The following is a 15,449-nucleotide window of genomic DNA, read 5'->3' on the forward strand; positions in this document are numbered from 1 at the left end:
TCTTTCCCTCCCCACAGACTTACCAGCTGGACACTGCTCTCCAAGCTGCCAGGCTGCATTCCTGGCCGCATGCATGCTGAGGCTGCATGCATACACACAGCATTTAAATCGGTGACATCACTGGCCAAAAAAAGCTGATGACCAATAATGTTAATTTTCCTTTTATCGGTGCCAATACGATATGCGACTGATATATCAGTGCACCTCTAGACATTTTTACGCATCTTATCAATCTCTGACTACCTGAGGTATGTTTCGCACACTACTTCATGGCCATCCAAAATACCCCAAGGCCTTACTCCAGGCAACAACAGACCACATCTTTATTTGGTATTTAAGTTAAGGAATGTACTTAAAATGCACTTAAAATTGACAGATATCTTGTAAGACATTGCTTACTTCAAAAAAGTTAAGAATGCGGAGTAAAACAACAGTCCAAGCTGAGGTGTTCCCATGAACATGTCAAAGCCAAACATGCATTTTTCAACGGCACGGACTTTCCCAAATACTGGATAGCACCTCTTGAAACTTGCTATTCGTAGAGGTTCTAGGTTAGAGACTCTAGGTTTTAGTAGAAAAATCCTGACCAGCTCTAGTCTTGTACTTAAATCCCAAATGAAAGTTGTCCAACAAGAACTACAGTACATCCTCCATTATCCATACCCATTTGTAAAGCATCTGCTGAACAGCTGTTCAGATTTCTGACTGAATTCAGAAAATTGAAAGTTACAAATTACTGCATCAGACTGAAGAACAGAGATATAATATTATATTAAATACAATTTAAAAAGGAGAACACAACAGTTAAAAGTTAGTAAAAAAATATCACTGGTAAGGTAAATGAGGAAGTTTGTGTATTCAACAGTACTGTGCATAAAATGACACAGTGGTCTCCATCCAACTCCTAGTGGATAAATATGCACATTACAAAAAACCATCTCAGAAGAAGCTCCAAAAGAATCTAAATGGAAAATGAACTGGCCTTTTCACTCTAGGAGACAATATCTCACAACAGGCCAATTCATTTTGCCCCTACCAGGGACTTTACACACTGTTGCTGAACTTGTCTATAGATAAAAACCAGAATCCAGTTTCCAGTGCCTTCATCTACTGTTTGGGAAAAGTGACATACTAACTTTAAAAAAATATAAATGCTTAGAACAGTCTCTGGACTGTAATTTGTAGAGAAATGCAACTGCACTAAAACTATTAGAAAATACCTAAAATAATTATGCCTCCCATAGCATCATTACTGCACAATTCAGAAATGTAGCAAAACTGATTACAAACTAAACATTTCCCATACCTATTTGCGTATCTCAGTGTATTTAGAGTGTTTTCACATGAGGCCATCCCTGGAGAAATAGTAGCAATCTAAGGGGAAAAAAAAAACAAGTTAACAAACCTTTTTGTAGAAAGCACAACACTGTAGAATATAACAAGTTTACTTTGTACCTCAGATTTTATTTAAGCAATACTGTTAAGCACTAAATACAAATAAGATTAAGAATATAATCCTCATTATACATTAATATATGAATAAACAGAGTTCCTGTCCAGTCAAGGCTCCATTTTTTTAAATGACTCCAAACACAAATCACAGTGGGAAATTTTATCCAGTTTCCCCTCTATTGTCACAGACTTAGCATTATTCAAAGAAGCCGTTTGCTGTAGAAAAGACTCAGATAAGAAAGGAAATAGGAGATCCATAAACAAAATAAGTATTGGATCTAACATTAGATTTCCCCCATCTTTCCAATTTTCTGAGAACTTTAGTATATCTACATGCTGATTTAGGCAATTCTTTTGGCTCCAATTCAGGACAGCTCTTAAGCATGATGAAAGTTAAGTATGTGCTTAAGTGTTCTACTGAACAGGGATGATTTTCCGATTAATTTTTTTTTCTGCAGATAAGTTTAAACTGCTTAGTACGGGAGTGAGCAAAATACAGCCTGCAGGCTGGATCCAGCCCACCATGCAATTCCATCTGGCCTGCAGGCAGGCACCCACCAATTAATTATATCCCAGCTGCCCCTGCTGTGCTTCACATGGGGCTGAGCTCCACCCACTGCCACCAAGGCAGTGCACTGTGCTCCCACCCTTGCCCGTGGGAGGGCCCTGGTCCTGGCCAGCATGCACAACTTCTGCTGCTGCAACTGCCCAGCAAACTGCTTAGCTTCCCCAGCCTCCAGCAGATCCTCCTCCTGTCCCTGCTGCAGCACTCCAGACAGCAGATAGGGAAGTGGTGGCAAACAGGAGGGAAAGTTGCAACTAGGCAGGACAGGGGGGCTAGCAGGGCCAAGGCGGGCAACAGGGGTGCAGAGCTCAGGTTAGCAGGAGCATGGGGGTCCCCGTGGATCACATGCAGCTCCTGGGATTTGGCCAGAGTCGCACACCACCGGGGGAAGAGCCCTGTGCAATGGAGCTGGCAGTTTGGCCCCACTCCCTACTGCCACATGCAGCTCTCGGGAGTCAGCTGGGAACACCGGGGAGCCCCTTGCGATGGAGCCAGGCCAGCTCAGCCCCGCTTCCTGCCAAGTCCCAGAAGCTACACATTGTCCAGGGAGTAGGGCCAGGCTGCGAGGTCCATCAAGTGGGGCTCCCTCAGCTGCACATGGCTCCAGTGGAGTCCCAGGAGCTGCACAGAGTCATGGGGAGCCCTGCACAACAGAGCCAGCAGTCTGACCAGCTGGCTTTCAAAGGGGCAGCCACAGACTTGTAATAATTGTTTTTTGGAGGGGCCCTGCAGGCCAGATTCAGCCTGCAGGCTGTATTTTGTCTGCCCCTGTGGTAAACAATAAAACTACAGGAAGAGCAAGGCTACAAGAAGTTGAAGGAATCCACTATCACATACCAAATGTAAATCTCCAATAGCAGTTTCTAAGAACAAAAAATCTGTAGCATTGCACTAACCAAGATTGCTACATGCTTCTCTTTATGGGAACTAATTAACAAGATTTACAAGTTTGAAAATATTTTCAAACATGTTAACATGTAAAGGGTGTCCTCCCTGCCAGAGCTGTCCCTAGGGATGTGCGGGGCAAGGGAGGAAGGGCGGTGAGCAGCCGGAGCGTGGAGCCAGCGGCACGCTGCAGCCACAGCAGAGCTAGCAGCGTGTGGCGGCCGCAGCAGGGCCTGTACAACACTGTCCGCGGGGCCCAAGGTGGTCGCCCCAATTCATCCCCCCGAGGGATGGGTCTGCCCCCTGCACAACCTTTAATCAATTTGCAGTTGAACTAGCCCTTGACTTGACTATTGCTCTTGTATTACAAGGGAGTTAAGCTACTAATTACATTTTTTGCTTAATGCAGTACTCCATTACAACATTTCACTGGCCTAAATACTGAATAGTTCTTCTTCACATTTTTCAGTTTTAGAAACTACGGAGTTAAAAATACATCAGTATCTTTACTCACATATACATAACAAGGTTTAACTCAGTTTAATAGTCTAGACCAGTAGCGCTCAACCTTTTGGCCATGGGCCAAAGGACTGGCATACAGCTGGCCTGTGGGGCAAATCAAGCCACGAATGCCAGGGTTGGGCCCCATGCCACCTCTGCCTAGTCCCATACTGGGACCAGGCCCCATGCCACCTGAAATCAGCTCCATACTGCCCTATGATTGTGTTGCCCCAATCAGACAGTACAGGGCCTTAATATCTGGCCTACAGGGCATCTCATGGGACTGTAATTCAGCAGCAAGAGCGCAGCAATTAACTGCCACTGCTCCCCCACCATCAAATTTTCAGACCTATGGGAGCTCTCCAAGCCAGATGACATGGCTCTGCAGGCCATATTTGGCCTGCAAGATGGGGGCTGAGCACCCTTGGTCTAGACTTTTTAGCTCATAACCAAACTTATCAGGAAGCACTGAACATATAAGCAATAATATTTAGGTATAACAACTTGAGCAGAAAATTACTTTTTATCTGAGGGGAGAGGGGGGAAATCAGTATCCCTCTTAAATACAGACATCTTCCCTGACTCTCTAGATCACACCTTTGAACTTTGTTCTTCAATTACAGACCTCACTGATCTACCCTGTAAAAGGAAAAGCAAACTAGAGGAGTTGTATTAGAGGAGCTATACAGTTGTGTTTCATATTTCCATCAGAAACAAAAGCCTGCAAGCATTTCTGAGATCCCATAGCTATAAATACCATATACCATAAATAAAAGAAGAGATCATGACATACAGTTAGTAAAACAGCCGTTGTAATATACAGGCTGGTGAAAAAGCAGATTCTCTGTGTAACATAGCGCCAAGGTGCCTTGTGAATATTTATAATGTATTCCAAACCTCAAGAGGAATAATTCACCAGCTGCTGCCTATTGTTGTTCTAGGTGAGCAAGCTACAATTTGACAATCAAGTCACAACAAACAAACAAACAATGAGATCTCTACTAACAAGTATTTTTTAATATTTTAGAAGCAAGTCAACACTGTTATAAATGACACTGAACATTATTAGAGATTTTCTGCACACACTGTATCAGGGTCCTACTTCCGGGAGGAAGCTCCTCCTCAGTTGACGTTTCTCAAACTTGCTCTTTTCTCAAAAAAATGAAGACAAAATCCACTATAACCTGTTCACTCTATTTTGCAGTGATATTCTATTTTACCCTTGGATACCAACCTTCCAGTAACTATGGATCATACCTTAAGTGTATACATGCCCCATGCACGCAAGATTAGATTCTTCTGAACAGCAGTGTCCACTGATTAGGCCACACTGCACACTCTTATGTTTCCCCGCATATGACAGCACAACCGACAGAGTAACTGCAACCTTTCCCTTGATTCCCAGATGGAGAGTGCTCATAAAAGGCCAGAACAGAGAACAAACTGTGAGACCTACAGGGTCTACAATGACTTAAAGCAGCACAATTACTGGAAGGAAAAAAAAAAAAAAAAAGGAGAATAATCGCTTTTTCTTTTTTGACATGCATTTTGGTGGATCCCACTCTAGGTAAATGCTAGCCAACATCGATCTAGAAGTTGGGACTGAGGAGTCCTGATCGTCACTAAGCAAAGCAGTAATTTTATTGTTTTTGCAGCCAGGTCAAGGACACAGTATTTAACAAGAACAAGGAGAATTACTGTATGGAGCTGCCTTGCAAGCAGAGGATGGAACTTGTGTAGAAGTGGCGTCAGCTTTAATATATGGCAGGAGCTGTACATCAGCCAAAAGACAGCAAACTGATAAGTAAGGCATAATCCAGTTTTGAAAATCTGCAAGAGGAAGGCTTATCTGTTTGAAGCAACAGAGACAGCAAATAAAAACATAAGAAAATAGTCTAACAAGGTCAGAGTAACAAGGCCCTTAACACATCAAAAGCATTGGGTCTCTTTCCCAGTCAGTAACAGGTTAATCACTGTGTGGGTATAGGGAGGGAAAGGGAGAAATTGATAGTCAAATGAAAGTCTGACAACTTCAGATATAAAACTTGGAACGAGATCTTATCCTCACGTTCTCTCCAAAATGTTGTGTAGGAAAAGCATCCATAACTATCACTGCTGCTTTTGGCTGACAACCCCTACCACTGTTCATATATATTAGCCTACAGAACTCCTTCAGTGCAGATTCTCGCAAACAGATCAGAATGGTTAACTTGCTACCTCACTGCTTGTACAATTAGTTTATTAAATATGAAGTTTCATGTCTTTTTGAGAGACATGTTCCTTATATTTGTAGATGGCCTAGTTGTATGCCTGAACCTACACCTGATGCATAAGTCAGCATCCTAGTATTTTTTTTATTTATTTAGCGAATGCAAACCTGCGAAGCCAAGCAACAGCCTCCTCGTTAGCTGAATTCAAAGTTATTAACCCACCTCTTAGTTTGTCGAGGGGGACACTCCTCAGTGATGCGCAGCATTATTTGCATCTCTCCACATGTGAACGAAGGGTTAGCACTGAGGACCCAGGGCAAAGCCCGCAGCAACAGCCAGCCCTCACCACATGCACAGATCCCAGGGGCACACCCCCTCATGCTTGCCAGGAGTACACACAGCAGCAGGAGCTGCCCTTTCCCTGTCCCCCCCTGCCCCCCAAGCCACTCGTGGATCTGTCCCGTGCTCTGCCCCAGCTGGGCAGCACCTATTGGTGCTCCTTTGCTTTGGTGCCCAGGACAGTCACCCCACTCCCCCCCCCCCTTTGCAACAGCACTGGTTGGCTGCACAGGGGTCTTGGCCTGTCCTCAACCTGTTAAAGCACAGACCACTCTCGCTGTGATAGTTCAAAACCAGCAGGTTGACGAGTGGGGATTGTCACAAGGAACTTGTTTGTGACCTCCTGTGATTCCCATTCCTTGATCCAGGGGTTTCTGCAAGCAGATCCTGGTGAGGGAGGTTGCTCCATAAGGGGCATCGTGAATGAAGGCGGGCCTTGGGTAGATTAAACAGGTCATCATAGAATGGTAGGTAAGGTGCAGTACAAATGGTTTCAACCAACTTCTGGTCATCAGATGATGAATGTGTGGGGAAGTGATATTTGCAAGGACAGGAAGCCAGGGAAGCGGAGTCGAGCGAACATTTCCAGTTATGATATGCCTGGTTGCATTCAGCTGAGTCTCAACAAGATGTGTATGTGATGACCTTTGCCAGACAGATAGTTTCATAGTTGGTAGGGTCAGAAGGGACCTGAGGAGATCATCTAGTACGACCCCCTGCCGTGGCAGGAAAGAGTACTGGGGTCAAATGACCGCGGCCAGATGTTCGTCCAGCCTCCTTTTAAAGACCCCCAGGGTAGGAACCAGCACCACTTCTTTTGGAAGTTGGTTCCAGGTCCTAGCCGCCCTGACTGTGAAACAGCGCTTCCTAATGTCTAGCCTGAAACTATCATCCGCTAGCTTGTGTCCATTGTTTCCTGCAACTCCCGGGATTGCTCGGGGGAACAGGGACTCTCCCAATGCCTCCTAGTCCCCCTTGACTAGTTTGCAGACTGCCCCTGGATCCCCTTTCAGCCTTCTCTTTTGGAGGCTGAACAGGTTCAGGTCCCTCAGCCTCTCCTCATAGCGCCTGCCCTGCTGACCCCTGATCATCCAGGTGGCGCTCCTTTGGACCCTCTCCATATTGGCCACATCCCTCCTAAAGTGCGGCGCCCAGAACTGGATGCAGTACTCCAGCTGCGGCCTGACCAGTGTCACATAGAGGGGGAGGATCACCTCCTTGGACCTGCTTGAGATGCATCTGTGGATGCACGACAAGGTATGGCTGGCCTTCCTGACCACGTCCCCACACTGTCGGCCCATGTTCATTGTGGCATCAATGATGACTCCAAGATCCTTTTCTGTCTCAACACTGGCGAGAAGGGAGTTCCCCAGCCTGTAGGTGTGCTGCTGGTTCTTCCTCCCCAGGTACATTACCCTGCACTTGTTAGTGTTGAACCACATCCCGTTCTCTTCGGCCCACCCCTGTAACCTGTCTAGATCCGCTTGCAGCCTGTTCCTTCCTGCTAGCGTATCCACTTCACCCCACATCTTAGTGTCATCTGCGAACTTGAACAGGGTGCTTTCTACCCCCTCGCCCAAGTCACTGATGAAGATGTTGAACAGTGTGGCCTGAGGACCGAGCCCTGGGGAACCCCAGTGCCCACATCCCTCCAGGTCGAATAAGACTCATCCACCACCATAATACTCTGCTGCTGAATATGACAGAGCAAGAGCTAAAGACAGAAGTGTTGTGGCTGCAGCTCCCTACATTGATCCAGCAAGCTTGGCTAGCAAGTTGTTTCAGGACCGTTGCTGCTGTTTTCTTTAGGTGTTCCTGGAAAGTAAGGGTTCTGTCTAAAGACACTCCCAAGTATGTTGAGCAGGGATCATGCTTTAGTCTCTGACCACCCATACAAACGTTCTGTTCTTTTTTGGCATTGGCATTGCGGAGATGGAATACACTGGATACAGTTTTGGCAGGACTTGTCATGAGCCACCATGAGGTGCAGTAGTCTGCCAGCTTTGTCACATCTTTGTTCAGAGTCTGGTCCAATGTGCAGAAAGATGAAGCTTGAGTATCCTAGTAAAAGAGCACTACTGAGTGAACATTCTTGGTATCTAACCAGCAATCCAATGCCAATGGCATGCATGTAGGGATTACAACTGGCATGATTATTCGATGCCTTTACCAAGCAATATGCACTGACCATACAAAGTCTTTTAACAAACAATCATGAAACCTGGCAAATGGCATCGCATATGTGCAAACTGACCTACGGCCTAGAAGTACGAGGTACAGTAACTGTCATAATCAGACCACCATCTAGAGTGAGAAATCTATCAACAGAAATATATGCTTTCACTAATACCATCTGTGATTGGGCAAGACACCTTTTCATAATCTATAATGAGATACAACTGTCTGAATAAGTGAAGAATAGAATTCTCAGCTGTGGCAAATTCTTGATGAGATTTGCCCTTGATCAGTCAACTACCCGGGATGGACAGATTCCCACTACCAGTCGATATTTTGTGAAGACTCTCAGTACTGTGAAGAGACCAAACAGAAGCACTTTGTACTGGTAGGGATTTGATCCCACTATGAAATCCAAGTTCTTCCTGAGCACATAGAAAGCTGATGAAAGCTAACATTACTATCCTGAGTTGGATAGTGAGTATATGCTTATTCAGTTCTCACATCTAAGATAGGACGAGGAATTAGAATAGACTTTGGGACAAACAAACAAAATAGAAAGCCTCTCCCCCTATACTCTAGAGCAGGGGTGTCAAACTCCCATAGGCTGAATCCAGATTGTATAGCTCCTCACAGGCTGGATCTGGATCCCCCTGCATCTGCAAGGCAAGTGGAATGGCATAAACTAGTGCTGGTTCCCAAACCACGGAGATTAACACACTAGTGGTTCATCCCTCCACCACTAACACACATCCCCAGCAGGGCTCCATACGCCAGAATTCAGCAGTGGGCCCTGCCCCCTCCACGACTCCAAGGTAGATCTGGCCCACAAGGCAGTATGCATCTTTGACATCCTTACTCTAGAGGAACCTTCTCAATGGCTTCTAGATTAAGTAGGAGAGTAACTTTTTCAGTTGATTTTCCTAAGAAGGCCCTAAAAGAGAGATTTCATAGACATTAGGGCTGGAAGGGACCTCGGAAGATCATTGAGTCCAGCCCCCTGCCCGAAAGGCAGGAAGTCAGCTGGGGTCATAGGATCCCATCAAGATAAGCATCCAAATTTCTCCTCAAGGTGTTCAATGTAGGTGCTTGAGCCACCTCTGATGGCAGGCTATTCCAGACCTTGGGGGCTCAGACAGTGAAGAAATTCTTCTATATGTCCAGCCTGATACAGTCTTGCAGGAGTTTATAACTGTTCAACCTTGTCATCCCTTGGGGCGCTCTGGTGAACAATCGTTTCCCCAGATAGGAAAGAACTATGGGTAGGGACTGAAATGGGACGTAATATCCACAGAAAGAATTTCAGGCACATATCTACCCTACTTACATGAATTCAAGGCAACCATGAATTTAAGACAACCCCTCCAATAATTAGATTATACAAGAAAAATTGCTTTGAACTTGATACCAAGACGAGGTTAATTGGTATTAAATACTACAAAATGAGGTTTCTCCCCATTTAATAATTGACTAAATACAGTAGGTGTTAACAAGAACTTTCTGATTAAAATCTTCCATAGGTACCAAAAGACGAAGGTGACTCCCAAGTCATTTGAGGATGCCTGGAAACAAGTAGTGTGACCAGCAGCCAAAGGAGATAGTTTCCTCCAAGAAATCTCTAGTTTTTTTCCTATACAGATATTCAGAAATATGTTTGTGGTTATGGAAGGATATTTGCTACACTGGTTGTCCCCATCACAGCTAGCAGTTGAGAGTTTAGGCACCCAAAAATAGTATGCACCCCTGGAAGCTTTGCAGAAGTGCATTGCACTGTCCACACAAAAACTGAAGAGTTCTGTATCTTCAAATAAGAAGTCCTCAATTTTGTTCTTTGTTGCTTTAAGAATACTGGATACTTGGCAGACATGAAGCATGCTGCCATAATGCTGACTAGGAATGTAGCTACCAAATCAGATGCATATATGGCATGTGCGGCAATATTTTTTATGCTATCTGTTGCTCTGTAATAATGTGATGCAACTCCTGTGGAAGCTCAGGTACAAGTGAAACTAGTCTATCCCAAAAAAAGATCTACTAATTGGCAGTGAATAGTGAAAAACAGGCCTTTCCCACAAATAGAATAAATCTTCAAAGTTGAAGATTTCTACTCTTTCAAATCAGAATTTGAAAGAATAGAACAAGCCATTACAAATTAAAGTAAAACAAAAACAAAACTAAATTAAATTTAAAAAACAGGAAAGTGATAATTTAAAGGAAATTAACCACAAGTCATTATTCCACTACAAGATGATTTAATTAAAGGAAAGCAAAAAAACGCCACTAGTTCCATCACACTGCAATGGGCAGTAAGCTGATACTAAGCAACAGGTGCAGCTGCTCTCATCTTTAGATCCTTCGGGACAGCAACACAAGGACATACGCAGTTTAAGACATGCTGCTATTCAAAGAATTGAACTCTCAGTCACAGGACACATAAGCACAAAGCAAAATGCACACAGACACATTCTTAAAGAGCCACACTTTTTATTTTTGTCTTACTTTGAAAAACAAACAAACAAACAAACAAACATTCAGACCAAAATTAACAGTTTAAATATTTAACTTTTTACTTGGTACAATACAGTTCTTAGTGTAGAGGAAGCACTTTCCTAAAACAGGCACAAACTGTCTAATACATGTTAAGTCCCAAGTACTGTCTGAATCCTACTCTCCTTGCTGTGCTCAAAGCTGATACATGGGAGATGCAAGAGTTGAAACTGGGTGGTGCCGGATACCTGCCATTTCAAACCTCATAAATCCAGCATGCTTGGGACCGAGCACCTGGCTGCCGAAGTGCTGGATTTCTGAGAATTCCCAATTTTTAAAACCCAGATTTATTAGGTTATACTGTACTATGCCTAGCCAAACAGTGCTGCCGGTGCCGCTCGCAGTGGATGAGGCCACACCAGCTGAGTGCCAAGCCCAACCCTGTCCCCTGCAAAGCAGTGCTGAATTCAGCGCCGCTCACAGCAGACAGGGCCAGGCTCAGCACTCAGCTGGCATGGCCCCATCCCCTGTGAGCGGCACCGTTAGCACTGTCTGCAGGGGATGGGACCACATCAACTGAGCACTGAGCCCAGCCCCGTCCCCTGAGAGCAGCACCAGGCTTGGCGCTACTCACAGGGGATGGGAATGGTGATGGAGATGGGTTCGGCACTCAGCTGGCACGGCCCCATCCCCCGCGAACAGCGCTGGTATGGTGTACAAGTCGAGTTCGGTTTTTAAGATACACAAAATTGGGTTCAAAACCCAACTTATACACCACGAAATACAGTGCACCTGAATAGTTATCCCAGGTTTGCATCACTGAACTGATGGTAGAAAACTGGCAGCGCATTCAGCTGCTCACTAGGCCCTGATTAGAATGGTGAGGTGTGTGCACACCCATGCTTGGATATATCTGTTCTGGCACAAACACGGGCACAACTTGTCCAGAGACAAATGCAACATCTGTTCCTAGCCTGGGATAACAAACCGCCTCCTGCTGCCAAATGATGTAGTTAGCCATGTAGCAGCACAAGCAGCTGATACAGTAGGGAGGCTTCAGAATGATTTTTTTTTTCTGGAATGGGAAGGTGTTAAAATTAGTCAACATTACATAGCGTGAAGTATGTTTTTACCTTTTCCCTCCAAAAAGAGAGAGTCATATGCAAAAGAGACCTATGTTGAAAGAAATAGTTAATTCTAAAGTTATTTAAGTTGCAAAGTAAAAGCAGTCTCAAATTATGAAACTGAAATGTCAGACTCAGAGCTGCTCAAGGAACTTTCCATTAAGCCTTGCTCATGTGTGTAACTAAAGGTATCATGGCATCATCACAATCTCCCTTCCCCCCATTCCCAATTTATTCAGGGTGCAGTTGGGATACATAAGGGTTCAGTTTGGATACATGAAGAATTAAGACTGTGCATACAAGCTTAAATCAATCATTTCAAGGATTTGGATTCTGAACCTAATAAAAGTTGTTTGAATATTTGCAAGACAACTGCTACAAATACATTTTTGCACTCTATCTAAAAACCTGCAGCAAAATATATTCAATCAAACTTACACACATACATGCATACAGACAGAAAAGTTCAACAACTTGTCTTCAAACTGAGCAGCTGTATGAGAAAATTCAGAATAAAATGAGAGCTGAGAATAATGGTTTACAATGAAAGTTCCCTTGTTTCCAACTATGAGACAACTGTAGTTATGTAAGTGGACAAACATGAACAAAAAAACCCCACCCGAGTAGTCACATTTCTACTCCCTTTTGAAGGATCATTCTATAAGCCAATACAGAATGTAAAAGATCATAAATATTTCAAAAGGAAAGCAAACAACAAAATAACCAATCACAGATTGTTAGGATTCCAGTATTTTCAATGTACGTAAAGTAAAATAAAATCTTCTTATAGATGTTGCAAAAAAGTAAAATTAAGCAAAATGCAACCTCAGAAATGAAGAAAGCAATGCTGATATTTATTTAGAAAAGGAACCGTTTTATCTATTTTAGAAAGGGACCGTTTTGGTTAAAACTGCATGACCTTATTCAGCAGCTTAGATTCTTGCATATATTAAGTTATCTATTATTTTCTTTATTTAAATAAGTTTTTGCTAATGTTACTGAAGCAGAGACAATAATGTACAGCAAAGTGTGCTGGCTACAAAACTGTAAAGCCAACTGCTTCTCATAGCTAGAAATCACTAATGATTGAGGACTTTAACTTGCAAATCTTTATTAACAGTCCTGAAGCACCAACCAGATAGAACACCATTCAACTGCCTCCTCCCAAGCAGTAATATCAGATACTGATGCAAATACATATTTATCCCTTGCTCTGAACTTCTCTATGCTGTTTCTCATCACTCAGCCTCCAAACAGGCCACCTGATGGCCTTTTACACCAATTCTAAATTTATTTTTATTAGCATAAGATCATACACTCATGTGATCAATTGTCCTCTGTGGCCATAAAGCAAGGGCAGACAACATATGGCCCGTGGGCTGGGTCCAGTCCACCAGGGCATTTCATCCAGCCCATGGGTGGGTGCCTATCAATTTGCTGCACTTGGCCCCACCCCAGGCTGCTCCTGCTTTGCTCACATGAGGCCGAGCCCCACTCACTCCCACAGGGGCAACGCATGCTGCCCTCCCACCCTCTCCTGCAGGACTACCCTGACCTTGGCCCCAGGTAGGGAAGTGGCGATTGGCAGGGAAACGACAGCAGCAACAGACAGGGAAACTGGTGGCAGTGATGAATGTGCAGAAAGGTAGGTATGTGGCAGGGGAAGGGAGGCAGCGGGGGTGGGAGGAGTGGTGGTGGCAGCAGGCAGGAAGGGAGGACCCATGCTGATGGAGACCCAGGGTGGAGCAGCAGGAGCAAGAAGCCTGGGCCAGCGTCCACCTGGCTCCATCACGCAGGGTTCACATGCAGTTCCCAGGTTCCCTGCCTGAGCCACATGCCTCTGGGGGAGCCCTGCATGATGGAGCCAGAAGCCTGGTCCCACTCACTGTTACACACAGGTCATGGGGAACAGTGAGGAACGGTGAGCTCTGCGCTATGGAACCAGGTCGGCTCCACCCCTCTCCCTGCTGCTCGGACTGAGCCCCATGACCTGCACCACCAGCTTCATCACACAGAGTTCCCCACGGTGACACAGGGCTCAGGCATATGAACCTACCCACCCACACGCATACAAATATGCCCACATACACCCACAGCCTCCCAGAAACCCCATAACTACCTCCCACCACACACACAATGCAAGAGTAAGACTTCATTTTGAGCTATTATGCAATCACCTCTATGTACACTACACAAACACACACAATTCAGGACAAAAATATTTTTTGAAATAAAATTAAAACATCATATTATAGATGGTTATATTTTTTTAGTCTATAATTTGGGGTTTTTTCAGTTCCAAGATGGCAAACACCCTTCCAAAAATGAGTTCTTCCAGGGACAAGAGGAGGGACTTCTGGTCCCAAGATGGCAGCCAGGGCACCTGTCAAGGGGAGGGGCTACCCTCGCAGCCCTAAACAGCTCACCAAAACTCATTAAGTGGCCCTCCATCTGAAATAATTGCCCATACCTGCCACAGAGTAAAGGATAAATATAGGGCTTTAATTGTAACAAGGGAGATTTAAGGTTACTGTAACAGAGCACCATCTCCATAGGTAGCTGTAAAGCCCTCGGAGACAAAAAAATTTACTTTTACCCTGCTCTGCAGACAGTCTGCCCTTCTCACCTGCTCTGTCCTGATGTTAATTGCCATTAAAATACAGGAGGCTGCCCTGGCCTCATCTTAAAGACCACTAGATGTTTGTGGTCAGTGCCTTATCAGCAAAATGCATTACTTTGTTCCACCCCTACACCATGCCCCAAGCCTTCCAGGTGTCATCCTCATTTATGTTTTCTCATTACACACAGAGCCCCACCCTGAGCCCTCAGACCCCTTGGTTTCTCACTCAGTCCTTCCCTGGGCTCCCAGGCCCCTCAGTCTCTCACTTGGTCCCTAGACCCTTTGGTCTCACCCTTTCCTGGCCTCTTGCTGGACTTCTGGACTCATTTGGTCTCCCTTTTCCTGGCCTCTGTGGACCCTTCTATTCCCACTTCTTACTAGCCCTTCTCTGGGCTTCTGCACCCTTCTAGTCCCACTAAAACCTTCTTCCTGTGTTTTTAAAATTGGGGTGTGCTCCCCTAGCCTTTCCCCACAAAGGTGTAGCCCTCAAGGCAGTGGAAGCTGGGGTTTTAGGCCACCCCATACTCACCATTCCCTGGGGTTTGACACCAGTGGTACTTTCTAGGGAAGGGGTGGGCTTTTGGCAAGAGGGCCACTTAATGACTTTTGGTGAGCTGTCATGGGCTGCAATGGTAGCCCTGCCCCTTGACAGGTGTCCCACCCCCTGGTCACCTTCTTGGGAACTGAAGTCCCAACCCCTAACCCCTTACCTTTGTCACTGAAAGTCCCTCCCTTTGCCCCCAAAAGTACTCTTTTGCAGGGGAGAGAGTTTGCCATCTTGGAACTGAAAAGAAAAATCATATACTAAAAGTCAAACATCTATTATAAAGTATTTTAACTTTATTTAAAAAAAATATTTTGCCCTGATTTTTGTGGGTTTGCATAGTGTATATAAAGGTGACAGCATAATAGCTCAAAAATAAAGTCTTACTCTTGTATATTGTGTGGGGGGGAGTGTGTGGGGGTGGTAGGGGAGGTTGTGGGGTTAGTGGAGGAGTATAGCTGCGTGTGGCAGGGAGGGTGTGGTTGGGGAATGGGTGGTTGTGCATGGTGGGATGTGTATGTGGGTGGCTGTGTGAGGTGGGGTGTGG

General features: G+C 44.9%; 1 protein-coding gene across 6 annotated transcripts in view; it reads right to left on the reverse strand.

Annotated features, from left to right (window-relative positions):
- The window catches only part of KIF2A (kinesin family member 2A), a 103,814-nt gene that overhangs the window by 17,868 nt on the left and 70,497 nt on the right, over nt 1-15,449 (reverse strand). For all 6 annotated transcript variants that reach the window (XM_025204008.1, XM_025204013.1, XM_025204014.1 and 3 more), the window contains one exon: nt 1,307-1,374. In XM_025204008.1, the coding sequence (XP_025059793.1) occupies nt 1,307-1,374 (68 nt within the window). The remainder of the gene's footprint in view (nt 1-1,306; nt 1,375-15,449) is intronic.

This window comes from Alligator sinensis, unplaced genomic scaffold (assembly GCF_000455745.1).
Source record: "Alligator sinensis unplaced genomic scaffold, ASM45574v1 scaffold862_1, whole genome shotgun sequence".
In the NCBI taxonomy this organism is placed as follows: Eukaryota; Metazoa; Chordata; order Crocodylia; family Alligatoridae; genus Alligator; species Alligator sinensis.